The 18,181-nt window shown below is 51.3% G+C and overlaps 1 protein-coding gene across 1 annotated transcript in view; it reads right to left on the minus strand.

Moving 5' to 3' along the window:
• TTC28 (tetratricopeptide repeat domain 28) overlaps positions 1 to 18,181 on the minus strand; it is a 624,192-nt gene that overhangs the window by 28,988 nt on the left and 577,023 nt on the right. Inside the window, 1 exon segment of the mRNA XM_025047844.1 lies at positions 14,584 to 14,724. Coding sequence (XP_024903612.1) covers positions 14,584 to 14,724 — 141 coding nt within the window.

The raw sequence follows: 18,181 nt of genomic DNA on the forward strand, positions 1-18,181 counted from the left end.
TGCAGAGGACAAACCACACAGGTGAGTAGATGAGACAGCAGGAGGGGAAACAAACCCATTTCCAGTGCAGGGACCAGGCTGCCCCCATGTGACTCTCTGAACCTGCCCTGCAGTCTGGCCAGTGTGGCCTCAGCACTGACTCTAGTGTGACATTCTCTGCACAACTACTGGATAGCCAGCGGTCTCTTAACCTTGATCTAGACACTGTGCACAGTTCTGAGGTTTCTGCTGCGTGCTCAAGCACCCTTAAGGGCAAAGGCTAGGTCTTACACCAGATACACTGCTGAGCTTCAGTAAATACCCTGGGCTGCTGACGGTAGCAGCTCCTTGGTTGTCACTTAAGAAAAAACCAAGAAGGTGGCTTTCTCTCCTGGGCCAGGCCAGGATCCACGACCATCAGATGAAATGACTTGAAAGATTCATTTTATCTAGGTCTGACTTCAACCCACTGGCCTTCCCCAACCCTTCTGCGTGTTCTCAGCAACGTCCCATTTGATCTAAAATCTAGGGTCATGACAAGGCAGACTACGAGTCCCTCTGCTCCCATCCTGCTTGCTGCTAGGGAAGAAAAAGCCAAGGACTTGGGGGCCTGCGAGTTGTTCACATCCACTCCTCCGTCTTGTTCACTCAGGAAACATAATTACAAGTGTCTGGGGCCATGCTGCGTCTTTGCCATCAGAGCCGGTGAAGCACAGATAACCCTGGAGTGACACTCAGAGGCTCACTTAATTCCACAGAATACAGTGTAAAGAGCAATGAGCCCCTGAAGGGGAGAGTACCAGACTGCTCTCCAGAGGGGACGTTCTGGTGATGCACGCGGAATCTGTCACGGCACTGTGTTCCTATGCACGAGCCTGTGCGTGCACTCAGTCTCAGCAGACGGATCGCAGCCTAGCGAGCCCGCGCTGCCATTGGGACAGCACGACAGGGTGGCAGTAGGACCACTTCAGGCCCAACCCCCAGTGAGCGAGCCTCTTGTTTCACTCTCTAGATGTGTGTCTGCTTGGTTTGTAGGCTTGTAACCCCGCTTAAGGCACCTGAGTCTAATTAACCTAGCAGCAGATGTCCAGGAAAAGTGCCAAGTCTACAGACAATGCTGTGGCCACAGGTCATCACAGTGACTGATGGGGGCTTCACAAACCCCAAGGCTCTGAACTAAAAAGCTCCCACTAGATATAGAGATCCCAGCCCCAGGGTACCCAGAGTACAAGGAGCCAGCAGAATCCAAGTTGCGTGGGGGAGGCATAAGGCACTTTTTCCAGCTGACCTAAAGCATACTTACTCCAAAATATTAGAACCACATGCTCGGTCTGTCTGACTCGTCCCTGTTGAGGGGGATTCCCCTGAACACAGGACGTCAAGCTGGCTGCACCCTGGAGGCCTGGACAGGATACTTTGATGGCAATGTGAGCTGCTGAAACATGGTTTCTGGAAGCAGAATGGCCTAGGAAGTGCCAGAAAATGGCAGTTCAAAAGAGGAAAATGTCTGGAGGGAGGTGGGGAGGTATGCAGTGGACAGACTTGCTGGGCATGCATCCCAGGCTGGGACAAGTCACTTACCCTCTAAGTCTGGCCTTCTGCATCTGCAAAAAGAGGAAATGCAGCCCACAGGCAAGGAGTGTCAGGACTAGAGTGGATGACTGCAAAGAATCCTGAACCCAAACCCAAAAGGCGGTGGGAGTCTTAGCTGATGGGGGAATGAGGCAGTGGCCTGGGTGGGAGCGCGGAGAAAGACAGAGCTCTAGTGCGAGCATGGATGGCAGTGGTGTCTTTTTCTTGAACTCTGTGAAGTGCCAGAGGCACCTAAAAGGGCTCCATTACGCCTGCAGTGCTGCCCATGATGTGCCAGGCATATAGGTCCACAGAGTGGCCAGATCATGGTCCCTGAGCTGGGCCAGGAGGAAAGCGTCCTGCTCAGCAATGGTGGAGGGGGCACTGAGGCACAGCCGCTGACAAGCTGCTGGGCAGAACTGAGGGAGGACTTCCTGGAGAGACCATTTGATGTGGGCTTGAGGAATGACCTGGAGTTATCCTGCCTGTGGAGAAGGAGGTCATTCCAAGCTGAGGGAACAACATGGGGAAAGGCATAGACACTGGGAATGAAGTGCCTAGGGCAGTGAGTTGGGAGTAAGTGGAGAGAGGGTGGGGCCTGCAGGCTGGAGGGGTAATTCGGCCAGGTAGGCTGAGGGCTTTGGGTAATGGTGAGGGGAGGAGATGAGGCCTGGTGGGGAGGCCAGTCCACTTCCTTCCTAGGGATGATCAGAAGAAGGCTGTCTGCGGCTTACACCTTCCCTGAGAACTTTCTGAGTCTCCAGGGGTGTGGAGAGCAGCCACCATCACACTATGTGACATCCATCCTCACCCCTGGTCAGCTTCCAGAAGGCAGTCAGATGTCTTTGCCCAGGGCTGCTAAACGTGAGGTAGATCAAGGCACCTGTTTAGCCTGTGGAGGTTTCCTGGGACACCTGCTCTGGGCATCTTTTTGCTTCTAGGCAGTGCTGATCCTTCAAGAGCTCCACCCTGGAGGGGTAGGCAGGGCACCCAGGGCATGCGAACCTGCAGATGTCTTGGCAGAGCCGCTCTGCCTGTGGAACCTGTCTTATTCTCTCCCAGGCTGTCAAGCCCAAGCCCACCCAAGCCCCATCTATATTTGCCGACTTCTACCCCCCCTCCCCGCCCGCCAGATGCCACATGAGTGCTGGCTCTCAGCCTTCCACTCTGGTCCCTCTTGAGGCCTGGCAGGTCATAGATGAACCATCTCTGGAGCAGTAGCCCCTGGGCACTGACCCAGGCTGGCCCAGGCTGGGTGGTGCACCTGGACCTGGTCACATGGCTTCCTGCACTGGTCAGGTGGGAAGCCCTGAGCTTACCCACTGCTCTGTGCTTCTCTTCAGTGGTAGGCACCCATCTCTAGAGACGTCCTTTGCAAAATTAAAAACAAAACAAAACAAAACAAAACAAAAAGCCCAGAACATACTCAGCCAGTGGTTAAAAACAACAACAAAACTAACCTGAAACAATAATTTGAGGCCAGGCCCTTTCATCAAGATTCCTTTCCCTGAGCTGGAGGCAAGCACTCCTGAGCCCCAGGCAAAGCCCCTCCCTGGCCTTTTTTTCTGCTGCCCCCATCTCTTCTGCAGCAGTTCTTCTGGCGGGAACTGCATCCAGTTTCTCCACGCTGGTACTTTTTTCTGCCTCGACACCAACAGCATGTGCTGTCCCTACTGGAGAGCTGTCCCAGGATAACAGACCCACAAGAAATGGAGGTCAGGAAACCAAGGCCAAGAGTGACTTAGGGTCCCTGAAGCCAGAGGCCTCTTGAGGTACAGGTGTGGGGAGGGTCTCAGGCTAGGACCAGGAGGCAAGATAGGGCCCCGTGTTGGTTGCGGGGGGCAGGCCTGCGGTTTCCTAACCTCCACAAGCATTAGGTGCCAGAGCTGCCTGTGCAGACTGCAGTCAAATAGCTCCCTTTTATGTGTTGCTTCTGTTTTTACCATAGCATTGACAGTGACCTAGTATAGCTATTGTACTGGGGTCCGTCTGCCTAGAGGTCTGCCTAAAGAAACATTCAGTCATTCAAAACAGCCAAGCAGTCAGCTGCTTAGCCCTGACCCTGGGAACACTTATGAACAAAAGAGAGGACTGCCAGGCTGCCTCCATCACCCACTGGTTGTACGACTCTGGCAAGGCTTGTCATTTTTCTATTCCCTTCTCCTTGTTTGTAAAAGGAAAGGGTTGACTTAAAGCCCTTGTAGATCTCTTCTAGTTTTAAAAAATTAAAAATTTATTCAATCTAGGAAGCCATCAAAACTATGGTGGCTCTTTTAACTCCTCTACTGACCAAAAAGACACTGCCATAGCCTCCGCAGCCGGAAGCCCCACAGCCTTCCCTGTGCTCACCCCATGTGAGTGTCACAGTATGAGTGCAGCTTTCAAGTGCCGTAATCTGCCCAGGAGAGTTGGAACCGCTGATAGATGTCCCCGTGGTCAGGTCTCAGAGTCACAGCTGAATGACAGTGAGGCCTCTGGGCTCTGAGCCTCTGGCCGGCAGTGGTTGACAGGTATGATCAGGTGTGTGGGATGACCTGCACTCTGCTGTCCTTACAAGCTCCTTCCTGGAATTATCATGATGGCCTAGTACATCCATCACACTGTGGAAGAACGACCACGAATGGGGTGGGGGTCCTCAGTGGTGAGACCTCAGTTACTGCACTGTTTTGATTTCTGCGGGGCCTTTCAGCCTGGCTGACTTCTCTCTGCCTCAGCTCTAGATTCTAAGATGAAAGAATGGTATTTTCCATTTCTCGCAATGGGTGCTTGGACTGGTGGAAATGCTTCCCATATGGCAAGACTGTGAGCCCCGGGAGGGGCTGTGCTACCCATTTTGGCACATGCCAGGCCTGGCAAATTCATGTCATCCTCTCAGGATCCTAGGAGGTGCGGTTGCTCTTCCTTTACAGATAAGAAACAGAGGTTCAGAGAAGGCAAGAGACCTGCACAAGGCTGCAGGCAGGGCAGGTGTCAGGCATACCACTTGGCAGGGGAGTGTTTTTCATTGTGTCCTCCCTGCCTTCAGGATACATTGTGCAACTTGTTAACCCGCATTCATTTCAGACCCTTACCCTCTGCATGCCATGCCTGTAAGGGCAGAGCTGACAGCAGGTGCCTCTGCCTTGAGGAGCAGTCAGTGAAAGAAGGCTGGGCTCTCCAATTTATAGCTGTACCACCAAGCAGCTCCAGCAGGTGGCACTGGTTCGCTTTTCTCCTGGCTGGTCCATTTGCTGCCAGGGATGTTGTGCAGCTAGACAGCCTAGCTCTCAGCCAAGAGCATTTCTCCACATTACACTGTCTTTATTAGCTCATTCCTCAGGTAATGTTTATTAATCTCCTTCTGGAGAAATATTGGTTTTCTCCACTGCATGGCCATCTGTGTGGTGTTGGGAAAAGAAGAGGGAGCGAGCACGAGTCCAGGGAGGAGGAGGCTGGCAAGTGAGGGGGAAGCTGCCTGGTTCCTGCACGTACAGAACGCAGAGCTCTGAGATGATATGTGAAGTGCTACCGAGGAGGGCAGAGCATTAGGATGTAGTTTATGTCTCTGGAATGATGACAAACACCAGGCAGCATGGGCAGTACACACTGCTCATGAATCTCCTTTCTTTTCAGCCTGGATGACTTTTCGGGGATGAAGCTATCTATTCCCCAGGCAACAGGATTTATAACTGGAGTGGGCCTGCAGAAGACCCCGTGTGCTGAGCCTTGCTCAGGCTCACACACACTGATGTAACCCTGCATGTGAACGTGTGGGTGTGTGCCTGCCAAGTGTGAACAAGCCTGTGGAGATGCATGCTGGAAGTCTCAGTTCAAACTGCAACACTCTGGGCACAAGCTAGTTGCTCTGGCTTGCCAGCAGGGCTCTGTTTAAGAGGGGACTTAGTTCGCTTTGCAGGGATCAGGGCCAGAGGTCCTCCTGTTCTCAGTTCACCACTAGGCACATGGGTCCTTTTCCATCTGTCTGGACACAAGGCCATGGAGTAAGCTGAGTCAGGAACAGTCACATCTGAGGGCAAATCCAGCCATTACATCTTTCGGAATACTGGAAATGAGGAGACAAAAGGGAACTAACTGATATGGGGCACTTTCTAGGGTGGGCCAGATCTGGATGTGACGTGTACATCACTGGAATCTTCACCACGAGGTACCCCAGCTTCCTCCACTGTCATAGATAAGTGGTGACTCCACGTTAAGCATCTTGCCTAAAGACGCGACATCAGGGGAAGGGCCCTGCTCCTCAAAGTGGTCGAGCAACAGGGACCCTGCAGCCTCGGGGCCTCTGTTCTCTGGGGAACCCAAGGCCTAGAGCTGTCGTGATCTCTGGCTCTGCACCTTTATCTGGAGTACGCCCTCTCCTCTAGGATGGCAGACCTGCACAGAGAACCAGTGTCCAGGGACCATCTATGAGCAGGACATTGCCTCTGGTCAGGGTTGTACATGGGGTGGCGAGGAGGGAAGAGGCTGCTTCCCGGTGGTGGGAGCTCAGTCACGTATTTCCTCCTCCATTCAGGCACGTGGTTCCTCACCTTGTGATATCTTTATTATATATTTTCACTTTCCAATGGCCACTTTGGGTGGTTTCCTTTCTGTGCTCACAGCACCAGGGGTGAGCCAGGCTGCCTTTCTGTGCCTGGGGGAAGTCCTGTCTCTGCTCCTGATGGGCCCCTCCATCTCTCTCAGTGGGGGCTTCCTGATTCACAGCAGGACTGCTCTTAGGAGGGCCCCTGGCAGACAGAGAGCAGAGACTCTGCTCTACTAGGCTCTGCTGCCTGTAAAACCATTGGTTCCTTCCCTCCTGCCCTCGGCCCTGATCAAGATGCTCCAACATCCCTCAGGGACTCTGGACTCTGAGCTCTGTCTTCTGCAGGATAAGAGTTGACCTCAGATCTGAACAAGTACCTGGGTATTAAGGCACCAGCAGAAAAATTAATTGGCAAACCTATTATATTCAAGTAGTCAGAGCTTCTCAATTCAATTTAAGAAAAGGACTCTGATATTATTCAGTGACTCTACGATGACCATCCTCACATGAAGGGTTGCCTTCTCTGGGAGATAAAGGCTGTCAAACGCTGCATTTTAAGCACTTATTCAGTATGCTGTCGGTTCTTTCTGGCTGCTCACCTTAATTACCAAGTGCCTGCTCACTGGGTCTAGCTCCCCCCTCAGGAGAAGAGCCTGATGGTAGGGGGCTCAGGTAGGGCCTCTCTCATGACCAGAGATGAGTCTGGGCTGCATGTGGCTTCTCTTCCCTGGCTCTCCGGCTCTCCCAGGCCTGTTGCATTCATGGACAGGTTCATGGTCTAGGTCAATAGGTGCAGCACACGCCTCCACCAAGAGAGCCTGGGTCCAACCTCACATAGGAGCCATATATAGCCTATGCACGGGCAGGGAGCTTTGCTGTGGCCAGCTGCTTTTTGCTGTAATGTGCATGAGGCTCCACGCCTGAGCCTGGATATGGTCATCTTGGAAAATCCTGATGCCCAGGCCAGCACAGGCTTTATCTGCTGATCCCATTCAGGAATCAGGACAGATGGCCCGAGACAGGCAGTCAGTGAGAGATGAGTTTATCATATATTCAGGAGTGAAGAGAAGACAAGATGACCTTGTGTATCTTGTGGTCTGCACAGCTGCTGCATGCCCAGCAATAACAGCGAAATCCTTGTCTGAAGGGCCTTGCACCCATAGGCAGTTTGTAGGTCCAAGCCTGCCCCTGCCCCAAACGAACCTGTGGAGTCTCACTCACTGGCTCACAAAAAACCTCCAGAGCTATATTAGTCAGTGCTGACAAAGACAGAATGCACTGCCTCAAGAGGTAGTGATCTCTCCATCACTGGAGGAATTCGAGCAAAGGCTGAGTGATTTGACAGGGATTTAAGATGGCTGGGGATTTGGGAGACTGACAGGGCTGGATCCTAATGCTGGCTGTATCACTTACTAGTTGTATAATGCTGGGCAACTAATTTAACCTCTCTGAGCCCCGGTGTCCTTATCTTTAAAAAAGGTATTATAATAGTGCCCCTCATGGCTATTGTAGGAATTGACTAATACATGTAAAGTGCTGAGCAAAAGGCTGGTTTCTTGGTAACTAATCAACAGATGGTCACCACTATCATCATCATTGTCATCATCATCTCTGTTGTCATTTAATGTCTGTCTCAATTCTGACTTTCTTTCCTTCCTTCCCCCCCCTCCTTCCTTCCCTCTCTCCTTCCATGAGCAAGTACCTGCACCTACTTAAACAAAGCATGGTGCAAGGCACCTTGGGGACACAGGGAGTAATCAGATGCAATCAGGTCTTGGGCAAAGGTGCAGCCTGGGAGGTGAAAAGACATGGATACATGTAACTAAAATGCAAGACAGTAGGTGGTGGCTCCTTATTCCACAGATAAAGTGCCAGAGAATTTCAGGGAAGGAGAAAACTATTCCCAGTCAGGGCAATCCAAGATGGATTCGTCAAAAAGGCTGCTTGAAAGGGCACCTCAGACGAAAGCACTCTTTGGCCATGTCCCTGTGCCCAAGCCAAGGCCTTGAGGTGGCAAAGGTCCTGGGCCCCCTTGGGTTAGGACAGAGGGTATGGGGAGAATGGAACAAGAGGCTGGAAGGATGGCAGGGCTAGACTGTGAGGACTCAAATGCCTACCTCTGCCACTTCAACTCGACTCCAGCAGGAGCCCAGGAACACTGGACAAATGAGTGAGTGATCAGAACTGTGCTCCAGCCAGAGGGAAGAAGCAAAGATCAGCGCCCTGCCGGTCAGGTCGTAAGGAGAACAGGTGGGCAATGGAGCCTCAGGGAGCAGGGAGCCTGAGGGGGAAGCCCCGCTCTGCACCAGGGGCAGTAACCTCAATAAGCATCAACATCTTGTGAGCTTGCTCCTAGGGTCACATTAAATGGCGACTTCTGGAAAAGAGCGATTCTGAAGGAATGGTTGTGGCAACAGAACAGACTGAAGGATAGGGACTAGAAGTGTTGCAGGGTTGTTGGGCAGGTCTTGGCGGCAAACTGCAGTTGGGGCATGAGATCACTGGGTGTGGAGGTGGCTTAACAGCTGTAGGGAATGCGGGAGGAGAAGCACTTCAACTTTGCTTTCCACATGAAGCACCTGGGGACTCCATCAGAACGCAGACTGTGAGTCAGTAGGCCAGGGCAGGCCATGGCTGAGCTGACCTGTCTGCTTTGGTTGCTGGAAAACCTACGAGTCCAATCTGTGCCCGTCTCCAGCAGTGCTAACAGCACATATTTTGCACGTAAACTTCACTCCCTCCCTTCTACTTTTACTTTCCCTCCATCTTGATGTTCTCGTTCATTTGTTTTTTATATGATTTGGTGGCAACTGTGTTTTGGTAAACTGTCAAACTTCTGGAATAAGAAAGTGAACAAATAAACAAGTGGTAAAGAAAACTTTATAAATTAAATTTGCCTAAAGATATATCAGCAAGCTTAATACTTACAGGCAACATATGAGGACTCCTCTTACATCCTGAACAAACTCGTCACTACCTGCTGGGCCTGATTTTAAAGTGACTTCTGATACAGTTCTTAATTTCACACCTCACCTCATTTGTATTTGTGCTGCCTGGAGAGAAGCACAGACGGGGCAAAGCACACGTGCTGGCACATGAGGGGTCTGTTGACCTGGAAGGTGCCTCAAGGCAGCACATAGGGACAGGCAGGGGACCCTGAGGAGGACAGAGGCTCCCACCTGAGGCCCAGTGACTGGACCCACCTATCGAGTAGCTGTTGGCAGGGAAGGCCCCTGCCCAGAATCGCGACTGTGAGGGCTGGCCCAAGTCAGGGGTTAGGGGTGTCGGAGAGAACACTTCACCCCCTTGTTGGGGCCAGCAGAAGAGCAGACAGAACCCTGGCTTGGAGCCATGGGGCCACCAACAGAGAGCAGAAGACAGGGCTGGCAGGACACCAGCCAGAACTGAGTATGGAACCTCAAGACTCAAGGCCAGGACTGTGGCTGTAACAGATATCCACTTGGACCATCAGTCTGCATTTATTCAAAGAGTTCTGGTGTCTGGCTGTCAGAGAGAGGTTGTAAGGAGAGGAAGCATCAAGCTATTCCATCAGGTTTTTGGGGGTAAATATTTGATTCAAAAAGTGGTTGATTCACTACCCTGCCCCCCCAAAAAAGGGCCTTTGGTGCCATAGAAACCTCAGACCCCAGCAGGGCGCAAAAGAAACTACTTACTACACAACAGGGTCCATTCATCATCACATTTACCGCATCCTCATAATAGCTCCATCAGCAGGCATCATTACCCCCATTTTCCACATGAAACAATAAGTCTCAAGGTCGCCCACTAATAAAAGCTAGAGAGAGGTTTCACATCCAGATCTGTTTGGCCTCAGAGCCCAAGGTTTCTCCCCTCCACTCTGCCTCACCGCAGAAAAATGCCTAGACCTAGAATACAGGATACACTGAATACTGTCTGAACAGGGCCTCCTGGCCTGCAGTGGACTTTGGTGGCATTGCTGTAGCCACGTCAGGGCAGCACTGGAAGCTGGCACAGTGTGGATACTTATGAAGAACCATAATCACGTACCCATGCAGAGACATGCACACACACGAGAGAGAGAGACACGGTGGCTTGCACAGGTTCCAACTTACTGACTAGGCTGACCCTGTGGGGACAGCCTTTTCTCCGGTCACTGCTCCTTCTCAGGCCTTCAGGAATCCTGGGCAGAAGTGGTCCCCAGCCTCCTATGCAGTGCACGCTTCATTCCCTCCCATCTCCTCTGAAGGCCAGACTTTTGCTCATGGATCTGGAGGGCAGGGTGGGCTCTGGGAGCACTCCTCCCTCCCCACTGTCAAGGCCTGACTCTGGTGTTAAAGGCAGAGGAGGCAGGAGGAGGGGAGGGCAAGCACTGCTATCACCCTTCCATGTGTCCCCCTGGCTTTTGAGGGCCCTGCAGTGGCTTCCCTGACAGGCAGCCAGCTCTGGTTCCCCTGTCCCCCTAGTCCTTCCACTGGCTACACACCCCATAACTCTTGCTGCTGAGGTCCTCCTCCCAGCAGGCAGCCTCCTGTGTGGGGAACCAACAAGTGGCTGAGCCCGTGTGACCTACCCACTGGGAAAGGCATACGTCTGCACATTAGATGTGAGCGCGCAGACCACACCATGGCGGGCCCACTCTTGCCTGGCCCCTCTCTTTAGTCTCTTCTGTCCCTGCACAGTCATGGGAGGCTGTTTCCACGGGATGGTGATGCCTCTCTCCTCTTCTTGCCCCCAGTCTTTGTGAATGATCCTCTTGGAGGACCTCCGACCAGACCGCGAAGTCCCACTTGCTGATTCCTCAACCCAGTCTTCTTTTCCAGGCAGGAGTGTGTGGCTGAGGTGCTAGTGTTAGCTGGAGGTTGCAGAGACCTTGAGGGGAGGGCTTCTGGTCCTGTTGTGGCACCAGTCTTTAGAATGGGTAGACTTAACACTTCTTTGTCCTGTTTCAGCTCTAGCCACTAATTTCTAGGCGACAGAAAAGCCCCTTTCCAGATCGTATCAAACACAGCCATAAAGTGGAAAAGGAAAGACCTGGGATGCATGTGGCACCTATGATGGCAACAGGAGTCAGAGAATTGCTCTGAGATACTGGTCCTATTTGGTCCTGGTCCTAGTTGATCCTGGATGGGAGCACCTTCAACGCCAAGGCACCGCCCTGGCACCTAGAATCCAGATGCAATTGAAAGCCTGTCCCATTCTTCTTCCTCTTTCCTGCAGCTAATGTGATCTCCTAACTGTCCCCAGGTTCAGACACACACACACACACACTCGCATGTGTACGAGTTCGAGAAAGAGAGAGACAGACAGACAGACACAGACAGACCTTCCAGCCCGTAGCATAGCTTCCAAAGCATTCTGCAGGATGAGAGGCAGAGACCTTTCTGGGGGCAGCTGCTCTGCCCCATGGGGCCCACCCAGGGTCAGTGTGCTAAACAAGAGAAGAATCCTTGTTTTTCCTCACTAATGGAGCTTGCCCTGGGCTCGACATGTAAATGTACTTTCTGCCCAAGTGAACAGGCAAGAAGAAAAATAGTGGTGCAGAGATTCAAAAACAAAGGCAGAACAAGGACCAAGTCCTGCAGTGGCAGGAGAGAAATCTCTAAAGCCAAGGCTCACTTGACTTGCATCAGCTCTGGCAGCCTCATGGCCAAACCAGTCCCGCAAACCGCTCAGAACAAAAGGGCAGAGGAACCCATAAATCACCAAGCTGGAGAGCCCCGCAGAGGGGAGCTGGTGCTGCTCCAGTGAGCACAAGGCCCTATGCACATGGCTGATTCCACTTCACCTCTGTGGGCTCCAGGGAATGAGCCCTTTGCCAGCCCCAGTCAATATCAGGAGTCTGCAGAAAACCCACTACTTAGCCGTTCCGTTCAGTGACAAAGCAGCATCTTGAAGCTGAGATCCCTGGCCATGGAAGGGGCGGAGAGGGACAGGGGAACACACTTGGCAAGCCTCAAGGTGGGAAAGCACAGGCAGGCAGGGCAACTGAGAGGCACGACCTGAAACCCAGCTTTAGCACCTGCTCCTGGGCAGGTCGCCACCCTCCCCGGCCTGTGTGCCCCTCGGCTGTGAGATGCAAGGCTGGACTGGAAGTTCAAAATGGCCTGCACTGTTCTGACAAGGATGCCTCTGCCTTCGTGGTTCCTTTAGTAGCTCTGCTTCCCTTGGAAGGAGGCCAGAGACCCTCTCTTCCTGGGCTTGTTAGGAAGTGGCAGAGAACATACGGTGTGGCAACCTGTCTTGGGCCTTACTGCTCGCCACGTTGAAGCTGAAAGAATGCAAGCTGTTTGCCCTCATCCAATCAGCCCTTAGAAACCTCTGGAGGGTCAGGATTGGAAGGGTCTGCAAAGACCACTTCCAACCCCTTTTGCTTTTCTCAGAGCAGGCCTGAGGCCCTGAGCCGGGTGAGGTCCTACTAAGAGCTGGGTACAGAGTGGCCAGGCACTGAGGCCTGGGCTCCCCACTCATTCTTGGGCTGGCCCAGTTATCAGCTTGGTTGCAGGCACAGCTGACATTGTTTAAAGGAACCAAAAAATTAATCCAGAGTATTGTGCTCATAGTACCCATCTCGGACCTCTTCGAAAGGACAAATGCTTTTCCCAAAGCAACTCCATGATCCAAAATTCACATACCTCCCATCCAGAGATGAAAGCTAGGATCCCAGGTGCACCTACCTGGTTTGACCCTTTCTTACTGTGGTACCCGAAGTCCAGAGGAGGGGCTCCTGACTGCTGGTGCACCTGTGATCAAGTCAGCACAGACACCTGATGGCCTGCCTTTGGCTCTCTCTCATGTAAAAGACATGGCGTGGGACAGGAAGAAGGGCAGGTGAGGCCACGAACCAAGGTAGCCAACACTTGCTAAACAAATACATACAAATTTCATCCCTTCCCAAGTTTATCCACCTGTGTTATCTTAAGAATTCAACTTTAGCACTATCCTTCCCACTTTAACAGTAGAAAGCCACCCTGTGTACAGTGCCTTCCATGCACTAGGAAGCCTGTCAGTGTGTTATTTAGATATTAGCTCCTTTAATTCCCATATTAAGGGAGCCCTGCAAAGTAGAAATCTTGTCCCTATTTCAGGATGAGGAAACAGAACGATGGTGGGGAAACTGCCTGCCCAGTATCCCGCAGCTGGCACATGGCAAGGCCAGAACCTGAGCCCTGAGCTCTCCACACTCTAGTTTAGAACCATGAATCCTATCACCTGGAAGAGTCAAGAATCATCTGCCTCACAGGCCAAGAAGCTGGCAGAGGAGCATGTGAGCCCAGGCCCACTCCCATATCCTCCTCAGGTCATGCCTCTACATAAAACTAAAAGCTGGGATGGACAACCTTTGAAGGGATTAGGGAAGAAGGAGGAACTGGGATAAATCAGCTTAAAGTTTTGCCCTCCTTTCAACCAAGCTGCCAATTCCTACATCCCTGGCCTTGGCTCCCATCCCACTCAGCTCACCCTTGGGAAAGTAACACATGTTTGTCAGCCTGGCAGCAAAATAATGAGAAAATCAGGCTGGAGTAGGAACAGACAGGGCACACAATGCCGTTCCTACATCCCTGGCCTTGGCTCCCATCCCACTTAGCTCACCCTTGGGAAAGTAACACGTTTGTCAGCCTGGCAGCAAAATAATGAGAAAACCAGGCTGGAGTAGGAACAGACAGGGCACACAATGCCCCACAGAGCAGGGCCACCAGGCAGAGGCTGTCTCCACCCAGAGCACCATCCCTTCCCTCCTGTGTTCCAGGCTCAACCTGCTGCCCCTTAAAGTCAGGCCCTCAGGTGTGGCAAGGACCTGAGAGAGTCTGGGATATCTTTCTGGAAAAGGTCTATACAAATGTTGACCTTTGTTGTTGCCAGGCAGCCAAATGACAGCAGGACAGGTGCCCCTCAACCCCAATTGTCTGCCCCTGTTTTACTGGATGCAGCGTGGCTATCACCCCTGATTAAAAAATGCAGGGGTATGCTGGTTGACAATTTCAACCTCAACTCATCTCAAAGTCACTAAGGTTTATTTGGTCAAGTAACAGAGAGGTGGGGCCTCACGGCAGACAAGTGAGCCTGGGTTTGGATAAGTGCTCCCTCCAGCAGTGCCGGCCCCCTCCCTCTCCCTGGCCTCCTTCAACCTCAGGCCAGGGTGGTCAACAGAGGTACCCAGCACAAGAGTTATTGGCAGAAGCTGGCAAAGAAGTATGTGAAGATACTGTCTGGCTTCTGACTGGTGTTTGGGAAGTCAGCTCTGAGGCTATGTGAACAAGCAGCCAACGGTCCCCAGGGCCTCCTAACCTAGCCAAATGCAGATTGTCATATCAAGCCTGCACTGTTTTCTCACTTGACCCACAGGTGCTGCTGTGACGCCTAGGTCATGAGGAGCATGGAGTTGTAGTAGTGTCACATTTGCTCCTGGAAATGCATGACACAGACCAGAGAAGCACGAACAGCTGGAAGGAGCATCAGCAGAAAACATGTTATCTGTGCTCAGGGCACCATTCCCTGCCTTGGGCCTGGGAGACAGAGCCCACACGCACCTGTTAAAGAGGTTATTGCGGCGAACCATCCGAAGGAAGCCAGTGGGGTCGGTCACTGAGTTGAGTTTGTTGTTCATCTCTTCAAACTGCTGGTCCATGATGTCTCCGGCTTCGCTCTCTGTTTCGCTGCTGGCACAGGCCCTGTGGGAAAGTGCAGAAGAAAACCATCAGAGAGAAGTAATGCTGTGCTGTGGAAGTCTGCTTCATGTTTCCGTGCCAATCCCCTGCTCAAAAAACCCCTGGAACTGAGTGCCTCCCTGAGGCTGGGTCACCTGTGTCCTCCTCAGCGTCCCTGCGGCCTTCTTCCCTTTTTTGTCCAGTGCTTCTCAAGATGTACTCTGGTTGGTTGTTTCTGGCTGCTGCCCCCACTGGGCTGGGAACTCTACAGGAAGGAGCTATGCTGGAGCCAGTATTGGACTCCGTGTGTCTAGGTGCTCAACAACTGTTTGCTGAAGGAACAGCACCATTTGCTGTGTCTGTGGTGGGCTGGCTGGGTACTCTTCCCAGAGTAGAACTCAGCTGAGTTGTGGCTGTGTGGCAATTCTCCTGGCATGAGGTCCGGTCCATTCCATTCCAGAAACAGTAACTAAGCACCTACCATGTGCCGGGCACCACGCGAGGCCTAGGGGACACATAGCCCAAAAAGGCATTTTCCAGACAAGGAGACAGATGTGCACACCGATCGCTGCGATGCCGGGCAGAGCAAGCACTGTTTGAAATGTGGACTTGAGAAATATCGCTGATTGGAGCCCATTTTCCAAGCTCAGCATGAGGATGTTACAATATTTGAATTAATAAATTCATATTTCCCCTATGACAGACTGTAATAGAACTTTTCACAATGGATTTTAAATAAACAGAAATACCCAGGAGAGCCCTGATTCATCATTATTATTAAAATGACGAGAAGCTGATTAAACATAAAAGCCGTGCACTGTGGCCCTGTGAGACCAAGACAGACGCTACAGTAGCAAACCTGTCCAAGGGAGCGCTGCCACCTACAGCAGACCTCTCCCAGTCCTCACAGTCTACTGAGGTCGGCAAGGGCAGGTCTCTATGCTAAGGCCCCACCTTCGTTCAGCATGATGGTTCCATTCAGACTCTGTGGAAATGCTGATGACATCTAGCCCCCGGATGATTGTCAGCCTACATGACAACTTTGTTTCAAGTTTCCTGCTGGCCTAGGACCAGTGTAGAAGAGTGGAGAGCATCAGGACACTGGAGGCAGAAGACAGACTCACAGACACAAGCTTCTCACATGCTGGAGAAGGAGTCTAGAAAAAGACAGGCCTCCTGTCTCCCAGAGGGAACAGGCTCCTGCATCAAGATTTGGGTTTAAGGTGAACATGACCTGCTTCAAAACAGCCAGGCTGGTGAGACTGTGACGTCAGGATTACACGACAGGGAAAGGTAATGAGACCCTTCTTCGGTCATTATGGTGCTGAATGAGACACAGAACCTGAAGCTGCCTAGTAAACTTGAATGTTCTAAGTGAACATCAACCCTGGTGTGACAGTACTTTTTTTTTTTTGTCACCTTGACTGGGCCCCAGTGTGTCTGGACATTTGGTCAGACATTATTCTGGGTGTGTCTGTGAGGGTTTTTCTGGATTAGATTAACCTTTGAATGAGTAGACTGAGGAAAGCAAACTGCCCTTCCCAATGTGGATGGGCCTCATCCAATCCATTGATGGCCTCAATGGAACAAAAAGGTGGAGTGGGAGAGAATTCCCTCTCTGCCTGACAGTCTAAAAGCTGGGATATTGGTCTTTTCCTGCTTTCAGACTTAGACTCAAACTAGAACTTATACTATCGGTTCTCCTGGGTCTCCAGCTTGCCGACTGCAGATTTTGGAACTTCTCAGCCTCTGTAACCATGTGAGCCAATTCCCTATAATAAATGCCTTTGTGTGTGTGTGTTTGTGTGTGTATGAGAGAGAGAGAGTGAGAGACAGACAGACAGACGGACAGAGACAGAAGGAAGGGGAGAGAGAGAGAGAGAGACACACAGACATACAGACACACAGACAGACAGACAGACAGACAGACAGACAGAGACAGAGAACGAGAACAAGAGTATCCTATTGGTTCTGTTTTTCTGGAGAACCCAGACTAACATGCCTGGTAATTAGGCACCAGAGTCCCAGCTCAGCCATGTTCCTTGAAAAGGCCCAGTCACTGGGAAAGGTTCCCAAAAGCTGAAGCCCTAGAGAAGTGTGGAGAGTGGAAAGTCTTCAGGTACAGCACAGAGGTACGATTTCTGGGCCAGCTACTTGCCTTTGCCCCAGAACCATGCTGATGGCTGGTAAAGGCCACTAGCTTGCTTTTATTCCCCACTCACACGATCTGGAAATGACACTTTAAACTCAGCACCATGCCTAATATGCAGCAGATAGGCAAAGAGGAATTGCTAAATCAATGACTGACTGATGCTGGAGAGCATTTTCTAATGTGCAAAGTATTTTTACACAGATTTAATTTTATCTGCATGACAACACTGTGAGGTAGCTCTTATCATCTCCATCTTATTTCTGAGGTGACTGAGGTTCACAGAAACCAAGGAATTTGGCCAAGGAGCAGTGAGAGGCAGAGCCAGGACTGAAATGAGCTCAGGTCTTGGCACTGACTTCCCCACTCGTCCCCCTTTAAGGCTCTAAGCTTCTCACAAATTCCATGTGTCTCTCTGCTGGGGTTTGACTAGGGGAGGGGTGGGGGTGAATGTAGGAAGCAAGAGAAATCAAGAAAGTTCTGAGCACCTAAACAAATCACCATGGCTTCCATCCTGCTGGAGAACAGGGAATGAGGTTTAACTCCTCTCACCACTCCACAGGCATCAACTGAACAGCTGAGCCACTCAAGGCTTGAAATGCTCTCTTGGGAGCTGAGGGCCCTTCACAGAGACCCTGGTAAATATCACTCAACAAGCTCCTCCGTCCAGGGGCACATTTATCATCTGAATGCGACTGCCTGCATGGAGCTGAGAAATCTGCTTGTCACTCAGCGCTTTGCAAAGGGGAGAAGAATTGGCTGGAACTGGTATCGGCCTCTATTATCTTGCAGTTCCACTCTTGCTGTCAGCTGTAGATAGAACCTTCAGAATCTCATGTTTAATGGGATTGTTTCCTATTTCCTGACCCTTCAAAGTATTAACACTGAAGGGAAAAACAAACAGGAGATGTCACAGATAAGGGAATCTCCCATTTACAAAACAAACCTCATCTATATAGCATATAGTAGGGGTTGCAAGAGTGTCTTGCCAACCTGTGATCCTAACCTCTGCCACCCTATTTCTCTGAGAGACTTTCTAGAGGTGGCACATCACCTAATCACCAGAGGCTGATTCCATTCACTTCCATTTATCAATGATTACTGAGCAGGACATATGTGCAAGAACCGCAGAGGTTAAGCCAAAGAAAGACATTAAATCTACCTTCGAGGCACTTACAATCTAGTATGACTAGAGATTATTGGTTAAGGTGAATTAAGAAGGAGCATAGGGAGGACATCAGCCTCTAACCAAGATAAGGGCATAAAAGCTTTCCTGGAATTAGCTGCATCTGAGACGTATTTTGAAGGCTTTAACTTTCACAGGTGTGTGTA

The sequence above is a fragment of the Pteropus alecto genome, unplaced genomic scaffold, assembly GCF_000325575.1.
Source record: "Pteropus alecto unplaced genomic scaffold, ASM32557v1 scaffold190, whole genome shotgun sequence".
Taxonomy (NCBI): Eukaryota; Metazoa; Chordata; class Mammalia; order Chiroptera; family Pteropodidae; genus Pteropus; species Pteropus alecto.